This window comes from Pholcus phalangioides, unplaced genomic scaffold (assembly GCF_987345545.1).
Source record: "Pholcus phalangioides strain wild (caught in Gottingen) unplaced genomic scaffold, Ppha-v1.0 ptg000042l_1, whole genome shotgun sequence".
NCBI lineage: Eukaryota > Metazoa > Arthropoda > Arachnida > Araneae > Pholcidae > Pholcus > Pholcus phalangioides.
This window is the reverse complement of record NW_028301628.1, coordinates 63,435-83,430: the sequence shown is the minus strand read 5'-3', so window position 1 is coordinate 83,430 and position 19,996 is coordinate 63,435. Positions and strand designations below refer to the sequence as shown.

Sequence of the window (19,996 nt, the reverse complement as noted above, 5' to 3'; positions counted from 1 at the left end):
CCCCCACCAGAAAAAATTATATTATTGGCATAGGTAGAAGGGTGAGATGAACACATTCACTGCCACCCCATTCACTATGCATACTCTCTGCAACCCCCCTCATTTGAGGAGACTGTCTGCTTATGCTTATATATCAATAAAAAGACACCATTTTACGCACATGTAGTGTCGATAAAAACTTACTTTGGCTTTGCTCCTCTCCTTTTCTAATATTGTTTTCTCCACCGCTTTCAGCTCTTCATGTAGACAATTCCAAAAACAACATCTAGTTGGATCATCATATTTCATCTGCTGCAATTTTTATTTAGAAAAAAAAAAATTGATGAAGATCTTCCAATTAATCATTTATTTATTTGCATTGCCTTTTATCAGTGGAGCTGATTTTTTTTATTGTGGCTCCCCCACACACACACAAAAGCATAGAACAAAATTTATCAAGGGCATCATGCTGAGCCAAGGACTTATTTAATAATTAGAATCAGGGATTTTTTTCTTTTTTGTTCCTGTTGTAATATGCAAACAGTATACAGAACTAAAATTCTTTCCCTTTTTTTTTCATATTGAGAGAAACAAGTTAATGAAAGATCCTCTTCACAGTTAGTTCTGGCAAATTTTTTTTTTTTACAGGAAAAACATTTCACTGGTTAAAAGTAATTTTAAAATTTACTACGCATATACAAATTATTGCTATTGGAGGCCAAAGGTGCATAATTGTCAATCATTTGAGAACCACTGCTTTATGATTGGAAAATTAAAAGTAAATGGAAGAATCTAATTTAGCTTAGGCTATGTTTATGTTTTGATCTAAGGAATCTTTTGGTGTGTTCAGCACTGATACATGTTTCATTTATGCTTAAAGCAGAGAGAGGGAAGAATTTTGCTGTCTTTTTTAACTTCTGCATTGTGCTACTGTGTGGAATTTCATGTTTTAAAGTAGCAGAAAAATTCTGTTTTTATAGGTTTTTCACAGTGTTGATAACATACCAATAAAAAAAGCTATATAGTTATTCAAATTTTTTAAATTCTGTTCACTATAACCATAACTGTAAGTGCATTCTTAATGCCATCCACAAAATATTTTCAAAAACCTACTTCTAAACAGGTGCACATAAATTTCATCCGTATACTTCAAGTATTGTGGTCTCTGCGGACTTGTTTATAGATGAAGTTATTCTATGACATTTTTTACTTTGTTACTTAAAACTTCAGGTACTTTCACTTCTGATTTGGAAAACAGCTTTTATTACAACATTGCAAAACCATGTAATATATCTTTTTATAAATAAATTTGCAAAACAAGCACATTTTCTACACATGTTGAGCAAACAGGTGAACAAGAGACTGAATATAAAAAAATAGATGCTTATAATAGCAGTTCCTGTCCAGGAGTCCTTTGAAAGATTTCTGAGGGTCCCAGAGTTTGGATGCTGGAAAAATCACCATATATTTTTATGTTACATACCTACTGAATTATATTCTTTCTTTCTCTGAAACCAAAAACACACAACTCTGGTCTATCACCCTTTACTACCAAATGAGTTGTGCTGGAAATGTCCACATGAACAGTCTGAAAGGATAGTGTTTTGTGTGAATGTTCAGTGCTGCCATTTATTTTTCAAACTATGAGTGAAGAGTAATGATCAGATATAAGTACCATTGTAGGCCTGTTACTCTTTGTGGTGAGACATGTTGGCAACAGGGAGATTGCCAACATTCACATTTTGAAGTTGAGAACCATAAAAAACCAACTTCAGCTGACCACCATGATCCCGGTTGGGTTCAAACCCCAGGACCTTGCAATGCAAGTCCATTACTACACAGCTGCTGAATCATATTCTGAAGAGGAATTCATGATTTTCATCTTATTTGGCATAAAGAGTGTGTAAAAACATTAGAAGATTTTGGACTAAGAATAAGCATTTCGTTAACCTATATATATATATATATATATATAGTTTAACGTGTGTGTGTGTGTATATATATATATATCATCCACTTAATTTATTTTTCTTTTAGAGCTGTAAGACTAGAAACAGGAACCCTGTAACTAATCTAATTGCATACTGAGATTTGACTCTTAACATCTGAATTTCATGTGTACACCGAAACATGAATCTAATGATTCGCACAATAAATTAACAAATTTTTTCATTAGTATTTTCTGAGTCGTGTGCAAGGCATTGAAATAAATTCTATGTATTTATCAAGCAAGCCCACATGCAAAAAAATATATAAAATGTTTTGAAAACAGTTTTTGATGAAATTTAATGTTATTTTCTATAGAATTAAAATTTGGTTTCCTCAAATATTTTATAGAATCTATTAATATGCAAAAGGAGAAGAAAAAACTAAAATTTTGTAAATCTAGTAGTTATAAGATTGAAAAACACACAAATCATGATAAATTTTCACCTTATTTTCATGTAAATTGTGAAGTCCACATGCAGTAGAAGTTTCTTTAGATATGGATCTAAGAAAATGTAAAAATCATACTGGTATTACCTAGATAAATTGTGATATAAAAGCATTTCAATTATATAGTGTGTTCAATTATATTGAGTGGTTAGAGAGCTAGCCTCTCACTGTGCATGTCCAAGTCTGAATCCCTGTTCGGGTATGGATGTGTACTAGCACTAACAAATTCCTGGACAGATGATAAAGATCTTTTGGTTGATGATCACATCCTGAATTTTTTTTTTCTTCAAATGAACGAACATTATGGTTTCTCGAGCAGTATTTCTAAAAAACTTGCAATGGATCCAGAAACAAATCAGAATTCTCAATATCCTGAGAAGGATTTCATATTAATCTTAAAAATTTTAATTGATACATCATATAGAAGGCTCCAAATATTTCAGAAAAGTTTATTGATTAATGCTTCCCATCAAGATAAGAAGCAAACTGACTGAATCAAAAAAGTTTAGAGGGAACAGTTTAATTTTTCATAATTTGTCTCAATGAAAGAATGCTTGAGAAACATGAAAACAATTTTTTTTATATTAAAAACCTGCATTAATATAAATCCTCAGTATTACCAAGAAAATGTGAATTTTAACTGAATTTACTAGCTTGAAAAAAAGCAAAAGCAGAATCTATTCAGTTGGGAATGAGAGTCATTATAACATAAACTGGAAACACCAGGCAAAATTCTGATGACCAAAATTTCAACTTTAGGTCCTCATAAGTCATTGATCATTCTTTAACAAACAGGTAAGCACAATAAAAGCACAATGGTAAGCACTGATAAAGTCGAAAGAAATCCTTTCATTGTAAGATGTATTACCTCAGAGAGAGAACAGAGGGATATATACATTAAGGTGGCCCTTATTTTTCAACTTTTTAAAAGTTTAGCTCTCTCTTCTCCCCATCTTGTTTCAATCAAAAAAAAAACAAAAACAAAAAAAAAATCGGTGAAAAATTTTAGCCCAATCGAACAACTGTTAGGCGACCCTTAAATGCCTTGAAGTTGAAACAGAGTAAACAATGCTAATTCCTATATGCAATGAGTAATTCCATTCAAAAGCAGTATACTCTTCTTTATCTCAACCATATTTTCTTCTTCTTACAGAAATTTATGAGGACACATCCAGGTAACCCCAGCAATTGTTTAAAAACATTCTGAACCCAATATCCCAAAAAATATTGTCCCCGGCAATGATTTGTTCCACACATTGTTGCCGGAGATCGTAAAAAATACCCAATTGATAAGTACTAAACCCTCTTTTAGGAAAAAAATAATGTTCAATGTTCATTCATTCACATTGTTTTGGTTCCATAAAAATTATTGCTGTAAATAAAAATGTGTTTCTCTTACACACGTTTTGTACCGTATTAAAAAACCTAATATTTCTCAAATTTTCCATGTTATTTCAGATATTTTCCGAATTGGGACAAATTTTTTTGGGAAATTGGATTCAGAATGTTTTTAAACAATTGCTGGGGTTGCCTGGATGTGCCCACATAAATTTATCTATGAATTAAAAAAAAGATGGTTGAAATACCACTTTTGAATGGAATTAATCATTGCATATAGGGAATTAACATTGCTTACTGTGCTCCAACTTCAAGGCATTTGAGGGCCATCTAACAGTTGTCCGATTGAGCTAAATTTCACATAGATTGTTTTTTTTTTTTTTTTTTTTTGTAGATTGAAACAGTATTGGGTGGTGGGGGGGGGGGGGAGAGGAGCAGCACAATTTTAACGTTTGGAAAATTACCTATAGCTAAGGGCCACCCTAATATACATGTTTTTGCTTATAAATGAACCAAATTTTGGAAAATGGTAACCATTAATGGACTTGACAAGCCATGATTTTGACAAGCCATAAACATCCTTGGGAGTCCTGGAAGGCATCACATAGGTGTCAATTCCCAGGCTCAAAAAATTTGTAGCTTATCATTCATAAAATGTTTCACACCAAAGAAAATATGTTATACAAATAAAAGGGAAAACTGGAGTTTTTAGGATTGCATAGAGTGACCACATGACCCTTTTTCCAAGACATTCCTGTATTTTTTGCCATCTTGATTTTTTTAATATAAAAATGTCCCTTTTTTCATATTTTCTACTTGAATATTTTATTCTATTCTGAAATCAAGGATTAAAATTATTTTGCCAACTTATAAGAGAAAATTATAAATATAAATATTGTATCTCTCCGTAGTTGGCAAAATCAGATCCTGGAAGTTTAGGCACTAAAAATGGTCAAAATAGGAATGCAAAAAGCCACGCAATGGACACAAGGAAAAATAACTAAAGCCTAGTTTTTTTAGTGTCCGAAAACCGGCTAAAAATTAGTTGTATTTATTCTGTTTATTGTTTCCATTGTAGCTTATAACAACTACATTATTTTCAAAATTAAATTGGTTTCATGCCAAAAATAAAATGTTTGTGGTCCCTCAGGATTAGGTCGATTCCATGGCCAGCATTACCAGACACGGAGCTTGTAGAGAAAATGATTGTGGGGACTCCTTTGATTTATGAATCATTATCACTTATATGTTGTATTATTTGGAGAGAAGATTCATTATCATTTTTATAGGTGAAACATGGCTACCATGTTTTATTGTTGTTAAAAATTAATTTTTTTTCATTCACATTATCTCATATGAAGGCATATTTCACTGGTAGGGCTCATTGTGGTTGCACCTACCACACGACTCTGAGGACGTCTTCGGTCATTTCAATCTAATACTAAATATGTAAAATAATGTTTCATTGTTGTTTGCAATGCATTTGTGGTGTAAAAAAAAAGGGTCCTGGGGCCCTTTCAACTTTTGCATTGCCCGTGTGAGCCAAGATATCAACTGATGACCTCTTGGGACAGTGATCAGTCAGATATAAATATATACATAATGCAGTCCAATACATGAGCAAGATATGTCATAAGGAGAAACAAACTTCTAATTTTAATACTTAAAATATTAATTCCCATATTTCTCCTGAGAAAATGTGGTCAGCCTAGGATTGCAGCAAATTAAGAGTATTTTTTTCAGGGATTTTTCATTCAAGCAAAGTACAATTCAGGGATTTTTATATAAAGATAAGAAAAATGAGAAGAACCTGGTTTTCGACCGTACGATTTTAATAAGGCTAAAAAATTGAAAGGCTTTCAGGTAAATCAGAAGCATCCGCATGTATGGAGTAAGATAATTACCTTTTTCCAGCTGAAGAAGCTTGTGTTTGAAAACAAGCAAGATTTGAATATTCAGCATCAGCAATAGGAAAAACTGCAGCTGTTGCATCAACAATTGGAAAACATAAATCATTTGCAGCACTGACAACTGCTGAAATCGATAAAAAAGACGTTTAAGTTATCTTTGTTAAAAATTACCGCAGCAAAACGAAAATTTATGGCAATTCCAGACCTAAAAAATTATGCAATTTGAGATCAAATGATATTCACAAAAGCAATGTAGCTCACCCAAAATGAACCCTGAAAAAAATTTTAGTACATTTTTTAGTAAAATAAACTATGATAAAAAAAAAAACATCACATTCAACTTGAATAAAATTTCTTTTTCATATTAGGATTGGAATAGTGAACTAAAATTCATAAATGCAGAAAAATCAACGAAAAATATAAAATGTTCTATAAAAAAAAGTAAGAAAAAAATTACAGTGGCATCTCTATAATAGACACTTCCCATTAGCAGACATCTCCCACTAACAGATACTTTTGAACAATGTAAAACAGGGCCTCAACGTATTTTGCTATAAATCAATAGACACTCCCCATTAGTGGGCCCAAAATTTTGATCAAGTGGGTTCGCTACTGAGAGGTTATACTGTGGTAATTCACTGATCCTATTAGTTTTAATTTGAAAATAATATTCAAAATTATTTTTCTACCTGAAACACATCTAATTATTATTAATCTACCTGAAACACATCTAATTATTATTAATCTACCTGAAACACATCTAATTATTATTAATCTACCTGAAACACATCTAATTATTATTAATCTACCTGAAAATACCTGTAGTAAAGATGCATATACTGATTTTTGAAATATTATTCAACCTCATTATCTGTTTAATGATATGATTACTTCCAAAAACAAATATAGGGTGGACATAAGTTTTTAGTGATACTTTTTTTTACTTTCCTCTAAAAAACTTTTTTGAATAACAAGATAAAAAAAGGAAGTGGTAATTCTTTAGACACCAAGTCATTTGTCTCAGAAACTTCTTATAAGAAAATATAGTAAAACCCCTTTTAATAGACACCCCTCAGATGCGGTCAACCCTCTATTATGGCCAAATAATAGAAGTATAATAAAAGTACGCTTTGCCCAAGTATAATAAAAGTATGCTTTTGAAACTCCTGAATAACGGTCATCCCTCTCTTACAGATGAATTTTTTTGTAACACAAGTGTCTACAAAATAGAGGTGTTTTTCTGTATTAAAATTTAAAAAGATAGCCCCATTTCAATTATAATATAATTGATATGTGACTAACTCCTCACAAGTCTTGAAATATTGCGATTTTCAAAGAAACTGAACTCTTTAAATGGTTATATTAGAAATCACTACCCCTTCCCCCTCCGAATGCCATATCTAGGGTAAGGAGTATAATGAGTAAGTAAGCCAAAATAAAGGGTACAGAGAAAAGTGTTTCATTGAGAAATCAACTTTATAAAATATCTGGACTTGTCAATGCTCAGATAAGAGGTCTTTATAAGGAGGTGAGATATATTGTCAATGCTGCTTAAAAAGTTAATGATAATACAAGACCTTGATAAATTCGTATTTTGCAGGAGTAGCAGGTCTTTGGTACAGAAAAAAGTCAGCAAGTAACTCTATATCAGGGGTCCAAGCACAACAGGTTTATTAAACACATATACCTAACATTGCACTTATACCCTTTATGTTTAGACCCTTCATATGCAGCGAAATACCTATACAATGAAACTCAAGAGTTTAAAGAAATGTATCATTACAAACAAGTTATTGTTATAGATGGAATACATTAACACAATGAAAGTGCATCAGGACCAGAAAGTAATGTCGTTATGTGGGACAGTATCGTACATATAGGATTATCACTATATAGTGTAGCTTTGTTACCTACACCCGACATATTTTAATTAAACTCAATCACTTCATTAGGCTTATAGCTGATTACTTGATATGGTGAATATAAATGGTTGGTGGCTTTTTAAGATGTGATAGAAAAACAACCAACTAATTATGCTTACAGGAGGAAGCTGAAGTGCAGATAGTCGGGGCAAATGATGAAGCAAGAAGAGGGTGAGTAACTGCACAGGTTGGACTAGTCAACTCTTCCGCAGAACACATTGCATTAACTTGAATTGGAGCTGGGCCCCTGATGAAGTTCTTCTGATAGCGTGAAATAGGACCATATTTAGACACGAGTGGTGGCCCGAATGGAATAAATTCATCCTTCTCAGAAAAAAACAAGCTGCTATTCAGTGCATCCCTGTAATTATGTAACAATATATAAAATATTTGATTTCTTAAAATGATTGTAGCACAAGTATTGATTGCTAATAAAATTGGCAGCTTTATAAATTCAAATATACAAAGGTAAAGCCAAATTTAAATGAATGATATAACACTATAAAATATAATTATAAATTATCATATACAGTGACATCTCAATATAATGATACTCTGTGGACCAAGGAAAAAATATTGTTGTAGAGGGATTATTGTTATATTGAGAGACAGCAGTTTAATAGTAGAGTATAGACATTTCTGAACAAGACAACTGATTTTTCATTTATTAAGAAAGTGTGTGAAATTCGAGACAAAACTTGAATTTTATGAACTACTTTTACCTTACTACTACTATTTTTGGCACAGACTTTGCTAATTAACCCAACTGTCTCCAAGAATGTGGCTTTCTCAAAAGAAGTGAAACAGTTGCATCTACTACTACATAACTACTAAACCAGACATGCACCTCGTCCATATTCCTCTGCGGAACTTCTAACGAATTGGTACATGTTGGAATGTGTGTTTTTGTACAGTGAACCTTCTGTGAAGTTTGCTCCTGTGTAATGCTTGTTGTGTGTAGTGCTGCCAATCAATTTTTTAAACTATGGGTTTTTCTTAACTCAGTGAGTGAAGTGTAAAGAATGAATAATTGTAATGCTGTAGGCCTGTTGCTCTCTGCAGCGAGACTTTTTAATGGGGAGATGTTGGCTTACATTCATACTACTACTACTTCTCCCCCTTCCTGCTGAGGAATTTTGTTGGCAGCCATGGAGAAAGAACAGGGTCCCGTTAATCAAAAAATTATTTTATAACTTTTAATAACATCAAACACTTGTCACCGCTACAAAAATAGTTAATACTAAACCATGCATGTACCTCATTCTCATATTCCTCTGCGGAATTTCTAACGAATTGGTACATGTTGGGATGTGCATGTCTGTGTTAATGAACCTAACGTGAAGCTTGTTTCTGTGTAATGCTTGTTATAGTGCTGCCATTTAAAACATATTTTTTGAGCTATGAGTGAAGTGTAATGTTTGAAGATTTTATCTTTGTAGGCCTGTTGCTCTTTGCGGCGAGACTTAATGGGGAGATCGGCTTAGCAAGTATCTTGTTGAAGGTCTACAGCAGTGGTTCTCAACTGGTGCTCCGCGTGCACTTCCCAGAGATCTGCGGCCACTTGAGGATAATAAAATAAATCAATAAATTTGATAAACAAACAAAAAAAGAGGCCTAAAGAGTACCACCATATAAATAATATACTATAAAGGGCTCCTCGAGTTAAACAGGGTTCTGCCATAGAAATTGTACACTGAAAAGGGCTCCGCGAGTCAGAGAAGGTTGAGAACCGCTGGTCTACAGGGTATTACTATCCGAAGAAGCAATCTGCCTGCTCTCTGCAGAGAGATTTTTTTCCAATGAAAGAACAGCTTGTAAAACAGTTGCATCCACAGGAGGCAACAACTAATGCTGAAGAAGATGAATAAAAAATATGCCTCTGTAAAAGGTAATGTAAATGGAAAAATCCCACAGAAAAAATCATGAAACCAATTAAGTCAGTCAGTCTGATGTGTGAAGATCAAAACTGATATGTTCTGAGATGACACCACTACAGTGGTGTTTTTCAATTAGCACTTACACAAGGACCTCCCCCTTTGGAAGAATATGGAGGGAATCCTTGGATACCCAAGGCTATTTCACATATTCACTTGGTGCACTATATATTCATTCTAATTTCTGCTTGTTCTCAGATACATCTCATGGGACCCCTTGAAAAAAAAAGTTAATCAAAGATTGCATGTATGATGATCCCTTGGGTGTGATTGTGTATGGAACTAGCTGTAATATCCCTCGCTTCCCGGGTATATACTCTCTATATGCTGGGAGCATTGAAGAAGTGACAAACCATTGTAAAGGCATATACACATCTGAAAAACATTGTTAAGGAACCACTGTAATGAAAGTAAACATTACAAAAGTCATTGTTGAGGCCCAAAAGCCAATGTTGCAGAATAGTTTTTTACCCATTTCATGGTTTTCCCCAGTTCTGATGATATTTTAAAGTAGCCTATCGTTCAAGTTGGGAATCTGTTTGAAATATACAAAATTTGGTGACAATCGGTTCAAAACTGTAGATTTGTGTACAGAACATACACACACAGAAAAACAAAATTATGTATATATAGATTGTGTTAGTATTGTTTGTGTGTTGAATAAATTTTAAAGAAGAGGCAATGAGGAACACAATAGGAAATTTCAATGAATTTTTAAATAATATAAATGACTAATAGTTTCTGCCAAAGAAACTACCATAAGTCAATATTTTTGAGTAGCATGCCACGAGATTGAATGATTGCAGATTCTGGACTAAGTCTTTATATAATACGTAAACAATAGTTTCATTCACAAACCATGATAACTATAAATAATGACTTATTATTACTTATTAATTCATCATTGTAGAAGATGCCATATTTTTTACACACACATACACATAGAAGTATATTTTATTCAAAGCATACATTTTTCAGATGTATTAGTTTTTGATTCACTAGGTTTTGATTTTATTTGATTCATTACACAAAGTCCACTGATTAATAAAATCAAAACTGTGATGATAAAAATTTATTTCAATAAATGCGACAGGCACTGTAATTCTGGCTGCATCAATACTCAATAAGGTCAGGTTCACAGTGGACCAATACAATAAGCGATACAACTGCGGCATTAACACAGATTGAATCGGTATAGAATCGGTCTAGCGTGAACCCAGCCTTTTGCATATTATGAAACTGCAAGACAGTACTCACATTTCCATAGGAAATTCAACACTAGGACCAAACAACTTTGTTTGAGAAGAAGCAAGGGAACTGTTGCTGCTGTTGCAACTGCTTTCATACGATGAAGCATTAGAAAATAGATACTCTGATGACCAAGGTGAATAGTATGCTTGCCCGCTTTCACCTTCTTCTTTATATAAGAAGGGCTAAATAAAATAGATGCTCGTTAATTAAAATCATTTACATACTGAAAAATGCTGATGTATATGATAATTGGAAAAAATATATATATATTTTTTTTTTATGTATTACATATATATAGACCTAAATTTCTAAAATAACTTCAACTTGGAAATTATATGTTGAAATCATATGAATGTTAAAATGTTGATGAAAGACCTTTTTAGATATTATTCATCATTGTCAATTTTTTGTCTCTTTCAATGGCTATTAACTTCTGCACTAAGGTTCAATTCTCTCAAGACTGAATCTAAATCTATTTATTTATCTTTTTTTTGTGCTGCTAATACATATGAAATATTGAAACAAAAGCATACTGGAAGAATTCAAATTTTTTTTGCCATTTGCTAAAATATTAAAATTCTATAATTTTAATTTTTTTAAAGACCAGGGAGGGGAGGAACTAATTTTCTGAGATAAGACTGATGAAGCTGGAGTGGGTATGGAAGAACAAAACTAATATTAATTTGACCATCATATAAACTTTATTTCTAAATAAAGCAATTACGAGTGAAGCAAGTGTTTTAAATAAAAAAAGGGAAAAAGGTTTTTTTTATAATGGTAGAAGGATTTGGATGATCTAACAGCCCAATGGATGATCCTTCTACCTTTATACTCATGATAGCAGCAAAAACCTAATATTGTTACTTTTTTTGTTGAAACTATTTTTTATAGAATAGTTTTTAAATATAGTTTTCCTTTATTGTTCAGTTTTAAGGAATGATTTTTTTTCAATTTAGTTAATTTTTCAAATGATCTTAACATTTGCCATATAAATAAGCACAGCATTTTATGTATACGTTACGGTCATTGTAATAAGTCTAGGTACTCTGCGAAGTGCTTAGTGTCTGAATCTGAGGTCTTGATAATGTGAGAAATAACCAACCACTTTAAGAAATGTCCAGACTTTGGATTTAGATGATAACATATATATTGTAACAATCAAATAATAGTATATATTGATAATCAAATTTAGTGGATAAAAAATTCCCGCAAAAAAATATCGTTTTTACAACATATGATTTCCTGATGAAACGGAAAATGACATTCATGAACTGCTGGAGCTTCTGGTTCAAAAATTTGATGTGAAAAAATGCAATATTGCCCTTCCTAAGTTGTTTAGTCATAAGAGTGGTCTGGATTTTTAATAAACAACACTATCTCGTTAAAAATTCAAAATAAAGAACAGTTTTGTGAGTTTGAAAGCTCTCCAGATTCCAAGATTTTTAAGGGTTCTATGGCATTTTATCCAGCGGAACTCCAAAGAAGTAGTCATGGAACCCGAGCAACACCAGTTAGAAACCCATGACATAATATATTAAATTAGTTTTGGTTTTTATTTTTGCAAATTTTCAAAGATTTTGCATATTTAAACCATAGACATACCATAGATCGAACAGTTTTTTTGAATGAAACCGTGGGGTTCAAAAGAAGAATTTTTTCTTTAACCTAATGTTCACCTACAATATATGATGAATTAGTTATGCATTTTCTCTACCAGTAGGAACTGAATACAGATAATTAAAATGAAACTTTATTGCACAATATGTTATTTGATTTTGAAATATCATGTTAATTAGGATGTTAAATCTATTTCATGATTACATCAATTTATATATTCAAGAAAGTTAATGAATATACAATGGGTGTTAAATACAGTCAAACTTAAATACCTCCAAGTGCTTCTGGCATTTGATAGTGCAGTGAAACCTGTCTAAGATGAACACTGTATGAGACGTCTGAGGGAAACCAGTCTTGAATAGAATCAAAAAGATAGTCTATTCAAAGATTAGTACTTTGATGTGCACTTTCATAAAACAGAATATCATTTCAGTTTTTTGATGTTCCATTTAACACAGATTTCACTGCACTTTAAGTTATTAAAAATTCAAGATTTAAAACTTAGTGAATATATTTATGAAGATGATTAAAATTATTTCAAGATTTTGAAAATTCAATTTGAAGGGGGTTCAACTGTATCACTAATCATAATAACAAAAAAAAAAAAAAACATCAATCAAATGCTTCATCACACTCATGTTGATTTCACTAACAGATTTCCCTAGCAATAGTAACAGAAATTAATTTTGAGGAAAAAAAAAATTAAAGCAAGAAATTAAAATATAAAATACCATTTTTTCATCGCCTTTACACCTAGAGGTGGCACAAGGGGATTTCAATATTTTAGCTTTCTCTATTTCAGACAGTAGCTCCCTTTTTCTTTGGTGAAGCTGACTTAGACTTTGATGAGATAAAGCCTGAAATAAACAGAAATTTTCTATCGCTAAAAAATTTGGTGAACAATTCTATGTGGCACATTGAGCATAAAATTTATACATAAGGCATTAAAAAAATATACCACAATCAATAACGATATTTAGGTAAAAACAATACCACTGGTTGATATGAAGGCACATCAGGGCTGAGGGGTTGTGGAGACTGTGATGACAATTGATAGTAGGGTACAGCAGATATGCTAGGTATTGGGCGCTGCTGTGCTCCAGACTGACTTCCTGAACAATGCATTGCTATAGGAACTTGACAAGCAACCATGAGAGGCTGATCACCTGCTACATTAAAAAAAAAAAATAAAAAAAAAATAAAAAAAACTTGTATTCAGATAAATCACTGACACTCCTCATTGCAGGCAAATTTATACTGATAATATTTTGTGTGTTTGAGGTAAAAATAGTTAATTCGATTAATTATTATTTTTTTTTTGTACCACCAGCCATTTTCTGCATACCAGCGAAAAATAATCAAAAGATTGATTGCATAATCTGATGTTCAACATTTTTTTGACCTTCTGTGGAGCTCCACTGCAGAACACAAGTTCAGAACCCCCTGCCATATAGGAATATGGGCAAGGTGCATGGCATATGCGGTTAAGTAGTAATAGCAATGTGTTCTGCAGTCATTATATTGTGCAGTCCTGTGTGGATTGGACATTGTGATGGATTCACATTGCAAGAATCCAGGCTCAAACAGTGTTGATAGCACTGTGGTGGTTGGCTGAAATGGGTTTTTTGTGTTTTTCTAATTTTGAAGCGCAAATACAAACCAGTCCCAAATTTGAAAACGTTTCTCTACAGAGAGCAGTCAGAGTTTTAACACAATATTTACATAACATGAGATTCTGGCATTTGCCACTCTTTCTTCTAATATAAAAGACAAGTTAAAATGTCTCGCCACAGAGAGCGACAGGCCTACAACGATAATAATATTCAATCATTACACTTCACTCACAATTTCTAACATAGATGGCAACACTGAAAAAAATCAGTTATAACACTAGATACACACACTTCCAGCACAACCCATTAGTAGTAAATTGCCCCATCCTGAGGATCAAGGTTTGAACCCCATTGACAGCACAGTGGTGGCCAGTTGAAATTGGTTTTTGAGGTTTTCTAGCTTCGAGGCACGAATGCGAGCCAGTCTCAAATTTAAAAAAGTATTTCTGCAGAAAACAGGCAGACTTACAACATGATACTAACATAACATGAAAATTCAAGCATTTCCATCTTCACTTCAGAAAATGGAAGACAGATGGAATGGGGCACAAAAATGAAACCAGCACAACTTGCAAACATAAATGTTTAGTTTCACTTTTTATTATCATTCTAACCCTCCCAAAAAAAAAGACACTAAATTAAGATTTTCTACTGTGCTAATACAAATAAGAAGCAAAAATTCATGAGATTTTAATGAAATTTTTATTTCATCAATTTTTAAACACTCACCAGTTTTCAGAAACTGTCTTTCAAATAAATGCCTAGAGGTGGATACATCAGGTGGTGAAATCACTGACTGAGGCACACTAAAACTGTAAAAGAGTAGAGTTATAGAATGGGGATACAGTACGAAACAAAACTAAATTCTTAAGCATAGAAACAAACACATATATATGATATAAATATATATAAATTCACTTTTCAGCTTGACTGCAAACACTTGAAACTGGCTGGCTGTTTTCTTTGCTCGATGGGCTACTTACTGGTGAGCTTTTGCTGCAACTCACTGTTTTGCTAAGACTGTTTCGCTTGTTTTTTGCTCTATGCCTGTAACAATATATGACGGAATTTAAAATTGTGAATAAATATGCAAAACAGACCTCAACAAACAATGATAAGAAGTCTTTTTTTCTTTCTTATAGTCAAACTTGTTTAATTTGAAGTTAAAAGTCACTGCAAAAAGTTCTTATCCAATTAATCTATCCTGGATCTGCAAAATGAATTACTACGAATTGCAACTTAATAATCAAAATTCACATAGGATAATGTTTATCAATTATTAAAATTTTATCATCAGTTACAAAACTGTTTTCCAAACTTTAATAATTTATAATTGATCTTTCAGCCATTACATCATTCCACTGTTCTGAAATCATCATCACTAATGAATATTTTGATCATGTTCCTTGCTGCGGCAGAGAGTCTCCCCCGCTCCCCCCGAGGGCTTAATGCACCAATCTCTCTGTGAGATATATAAAAAAGGCAAAATGTTTAATGCTGTCATTCAAAATTTGCAATAAACTGTAGGTACTGGTCTAATTAGCCCTTGTGTGCAGACAATGAATGTGATGCGACAAAAATGATCAAAATAAGAATCATAATATTCTACAGCAGCAGTTCCCAACCTTTTTTGAAATCAATTTCTGTGGCAGAGCACATCAGGTCCCACCCCGTCTAATAGTGTTTAGGAGTAGTGTTACAGGATGGGGGGAGTGATGAGACAGACAGTAAGGGAATGTAAAGTTGAATTACCTTAACAATTGAACAATGTCCATACAATGCAATTTAATTGTTTTCAAAAAAACTCTTTGATTTCATTCAATTTTCATTTGCTTCTACTGGTATACAAATTGGCATGCAATGCACATTTGTGCTAATCTCCTCGTTAAAAAGTCTTGTAACGATACAATTATTTAACCATTGCACACTCATAAAAATTGATGGCAGCACTACCCAGAAACAAGCTTCACGATACACAAGGTTCACAACACATACACGCACATTTCCGTCATGGCCCCGGTCTTCAACCACTTGCTAAAATCTCATTGAGACAGAGTGGCGGGCCATGATCTGGTTAGGAGAAAGAGATATACAAGTTGGGAACTGCTGTTCTATAGTATGTGACAAATTTATAATAGCATGCAACAATAATAACTTAGGATAAGTAACTAATAACTTAGGATAAGTAACTAACAACTTAGGATAAGTTACTAATAACTTAGGATTCATATAAATAGCATTCATTAAAAACATTCAATTAAATAGTTTTATTCTTAAAGAACATTTTACACACCTCTCCAATTCTTCTTGAGAATGAGCAAATGTACAATTGATTCCTCTAGGGCAACTACCACTTTGAGCTAAATCTCTGCACATGCTTGTTTTGTATTTTGCATTCAAATTTTGTCTGTCTTCTTGATGTTTGCGACTCCCAAAAACTTGAACGAATTCGACTAGACCTTTAACCACAGCTTTTGCAGCCTCCTGGGCATGTCTTAAATCTTCCCATTGAGGTGCTGGCGCATCTTAAAATAAAAAAACCAAGCAATGATTTAGTTTTTATCATTATCATTGAGAACATTATAAAATAAAATTTAATTTTGATTTCAACACTTTCACTGCTATTTGATATGAAAAACCCAAAAATACATGTACAGTCGAACCCATTATAACCAGCCCAATATTAGTGCGTGCATTCCGTCTGGAACACTTTTAATTGCATGACAGTTCTGCTGCTTTTAGTGAGCAAAGTTTTTACGAATTTGCCGAGGAATTAAGATGGGAACTTGAAAAAAAGAAATACGAAAATGAGAGAAAATGCAAGAACAATCACAAAAATGTTTGAGTTAGTTTTACTGCTCTCCTGCTCTCTTAATAATTAAGATTATGCTCTTTCATGAGGGACGACATTCAATCTCATAGTTAGACAAAAAAGGATTTATCATCCTCTTTACATTAGTTGTCTATGTGCTATAATATCAACACTTTATCTAGAAGAAAGGAATGTCATAGAAAATAAAAATAAGCAACTGAACGACTAGAATTTAGAAGAATGGCTACTACAGCCCTTGTTCAACTTCTAATACAAACTCAATATGTTTCAATGTGAGAATCATCAGCTGAATTTTTCCTTTCCCATGCATTGCGTTCTTTATTTTTTGGGGGAAATGTCCAAAAGCAAATTTTTCACTAGCAAAGTTATGTAGAAATCAAGTAACTAGAAAAAAATATAAAAGAATATTTTGTATGTCAAACTATTGATATAATTTTACACATACTTACTTAAGCTAATAACATACGCTTAATTCACTTGCTTATCAAGTATTGATATGACAAACTCATAAATAATCACTTAATTTCCAAAATTTAATTTTTTTTTAAACTTGAAAACAGATTTAGTGAATGACTGGATTCAATGAGAAATTTTGTTAAAAATGAGCTTGTTATAAGCGGGTCCGACTATACATTTCAATTTATTTATATATAAGGTTAATGAAAACAATATGTTTGATTGATGAAAACCACCAAGGAGACACTGAAGTCCCACACTGGTTGTTACAGTGAAGTAAATTCAATAAAATTACAATTGTCATACAATATAAAATAGAATGGATTATCTATTTAAGCCTCTTCCAAGGTGACAGCAAAAGTATTAAACACAAAATACTTTGTAGATTTCTTCTAAGTCAGAAGACAATGCAATAATCATGTTTCATGTATAACACACCAATGTTTTGCACTTATGCAATATACCTGGACTGGGATCTATTGCTGCAAGTAATTCTAGATGAGGTCTCAAAGCTGACAAGTTCCCTGGATCCCCAGTTCGTTGAAGTGCAATCACAAGCTCTTGAACACTTTGAGCGAATGACTGTGGTGTTTGAAGCTGAAACAAACAAACGAAAAAAGACAACTGAATATGCTGAGAATTTTCCCCTGATAGTCGCAATTTGCTTCAAATAAATTTCTCAATAAATAACTGCTCATGATAAAAACCGACAAAGAATTTTATTGCACCTTGTCAATGATAGACTGCATATGTGACTTATGGGCAGTATCCCCATACAGTAGAGAAGACCACTGTTCCGGAGCAATCCTTAGGCCAGCCTCTGTTGCTATCTGTACAATTTGAGCATCATGTTCCCGTCTCAGAGTTTCATATGTGCGGAATTCTTCTTTTAGCTGCATTAGCGATGAATCACTTTCTCTCTTTGAAACCTGAAAGTAAATAAAACCATGTAAGCAATATAATAACTAACTGGCCAAAAGTCTATGATACACATTTTAATCAATCCATCGGTACATGAATGTAGTTTGCAGTACAATGCTCGCCACGATTAAGAATTTAATTTAAAAAAATCAAATAAAATCATTTTGAATTTCTTGCATAGATAGTGCTGCACAATTTGTATCTGCTTAACATTGGACATCTGAAGACTGCAAGTAATTAAGACTACTGCAAGCCGCACTAGCAAATATATCGATGGAATTAAGTATCGTTTAGATGTGGCTCAAGCTATAAAGCATGCTTACATTGAAATAGGGTAGCGTTGCACAAAAAAAAAAAACCAATAACAATTATCAGAATATCAACCAACATGTCACCAAGAACAACAAAGACTTAGAATATTTCGGACGATTATTTTCAATAAAAAATATGCTTGGCTCTTAAGAAATCTGACTGATGCCTAATTTTTTTAAATTTGTTAAACCCTGGTCAAAACTGGGAAAAAACCTACCAGACAAGTACATAAAAAAAATCAAATATTACAAACTTTTATTGGTTGAATAAAATTTTCTTTGCACACACACATTTTCTAATATTCAAAAATTTCTCATAATTTAGTAGAACTCAGCTATAAATTGCCACTTTTCATATAATTGTGAAGCTGATTTAAACTATGTTATCATCCTATCCCATCACAGAGTGTATAAGACAGACCTTTACCTTAAAACACGAAGCTCTATACAAAAGTTGCACCACGTGTCCTATGCTGGTTTTCGATGCCTGGGGAAAATGTGGTGTCAATCGCTGAACAACAAACATCACTAAAACTTTACGGGACAGAGCAGAACCATCTTCCAAAGCAAGCAGCACCAATTTCAACACTTCTTCTTGCATTGCTAAAATATATTCCGAAGTAATATAAAAAGTTATAATCTACAATGTTTTATAACATCATATATACAAGTACATAAATTCGAGTATGATGTGTGCATCTGATTTTTTCCGATAGAAAATAAATTTAAACAAAAGTGAAATTTAAATTATTTTCTGTATGAAGTAACCTGAACTTGACGCTTACTTTGGGATTCAATCATTTTGATTTCTTGATGTTAAAAAATTCATATTTTACTAGACTTATGTGTTCACCGAGCTTCACTTACAACTTTTTTTCAAAATGAAATTCTCTGATTAGGTTTTTGGTGTTTTTAAAAGGAATCTATATACTAGTGTCCTGATTGTTGCACTGAGTATTTGTTCCTTGCTCTATTAAAATGCACAACACTTCAATTGGATATTGGAGAGATATTTTCCTAAAATTTCCAAATCATCTGGCTTTTTTTTGGATGGTACTTGTCAATATCTAAAGCATAGTGAGCTTGTGTAATGCTGAGCTGACCCAGATCAAATACACACTACTGATTTGATATTATGGGCAGAGATATGAGAGGGGGGCAGGGGAAATCTGTATTGGCATCTGGAATTTTCTACATGATCGTTTAATTTGAATCTAAGGGTAGCACAAAATTTTCTGATTTCCTTACAGTGTGTCTTTCAACATGAACCAGTCTTTTAAGTTACAAGTCCCAAAAAAAGCACAAAAACCTTATTTGTGGCCACTTTTCTTGAGCAAAACCTTGCTTGGCTCTTAAGGAATTCAGCTGGGGGCCTTTTTTTCCTTTTTTAAATCCTGATATATATATGAATTGACATCATCATCATCATGCCTCCTCCCCTCAACCTTCACATCATTGCTGAATATGTATGTGTC

At 32.7% G+C, this 19,996-nt stretch overlaps 1 protein-coding gene across 5 annotated transcripts in view; it reads right to left on the bottom strand.

Moving 5' to 3' along the window:
• The window catches only part of roq (RING finger and CCCH-type zinc finger domain-containing protein roquin), a 40,489-nt gene that overhangs the window by 10,635 nt on the left and 9,858 nt on the right, over positions 1–19,996 (bottom strand). For 4 of the 5 annotated variants that reach the window (XR_016195742.1, XM_089255290.1, XM_089255289.1 and 1 more), the window contains exons 4-16: positions 18,949–19,124; positions 18,018–18,218; positions 17,754–17,886; positions 16,294–16,525; positions 14,919–15,047; positions 14,730–14,812; positions 13,381–13,556; positions 13,119–13,244; positions 10,777–10,952; positions 7,705–7,946; positions 5,658–5,787; positions 2,413–2,470; positions 184–291 (exon numbers count right to left, since the gene is read on the bottom strand). Coding sequence is in view for 4 of the 5 variants with exons in the window: in XM_089255290.1 (XP_089111416.1) it covers positions 184–291; positions 2,413–2,470; positions 5,658–5,787; positions 7,705–7,946; positions 10,777–10,952; positions 13,119–13,244; positions 13,381–13,556; positions 14,730–14,812; positions 14,919–15,047; positions 16,294–16,525; positions 17,754–17,886; positions 18,018–18,218; positions 18,949–19,124 (1,970 nt within the window). In the remaining variant the exon portion in view is untranslated. The remainder of the gene's footprint in view (positions 1–183; positions 292–2,412; positions 2,471–5,657; positions 5,788–7,704; positions 7,947–10,776; positions 10,953–13,118; positions 13,245–13,380; positions 13,557–14,729; positions 14,813–14,918; positions 15,048–16,293; positions 16,526–17,753; positions 17,887–18,017; positions 18,219–18,948; positions 19,125–19,996) is intronic. The other variant, XM_089255292.1, reaches the window with a different exon arrangement.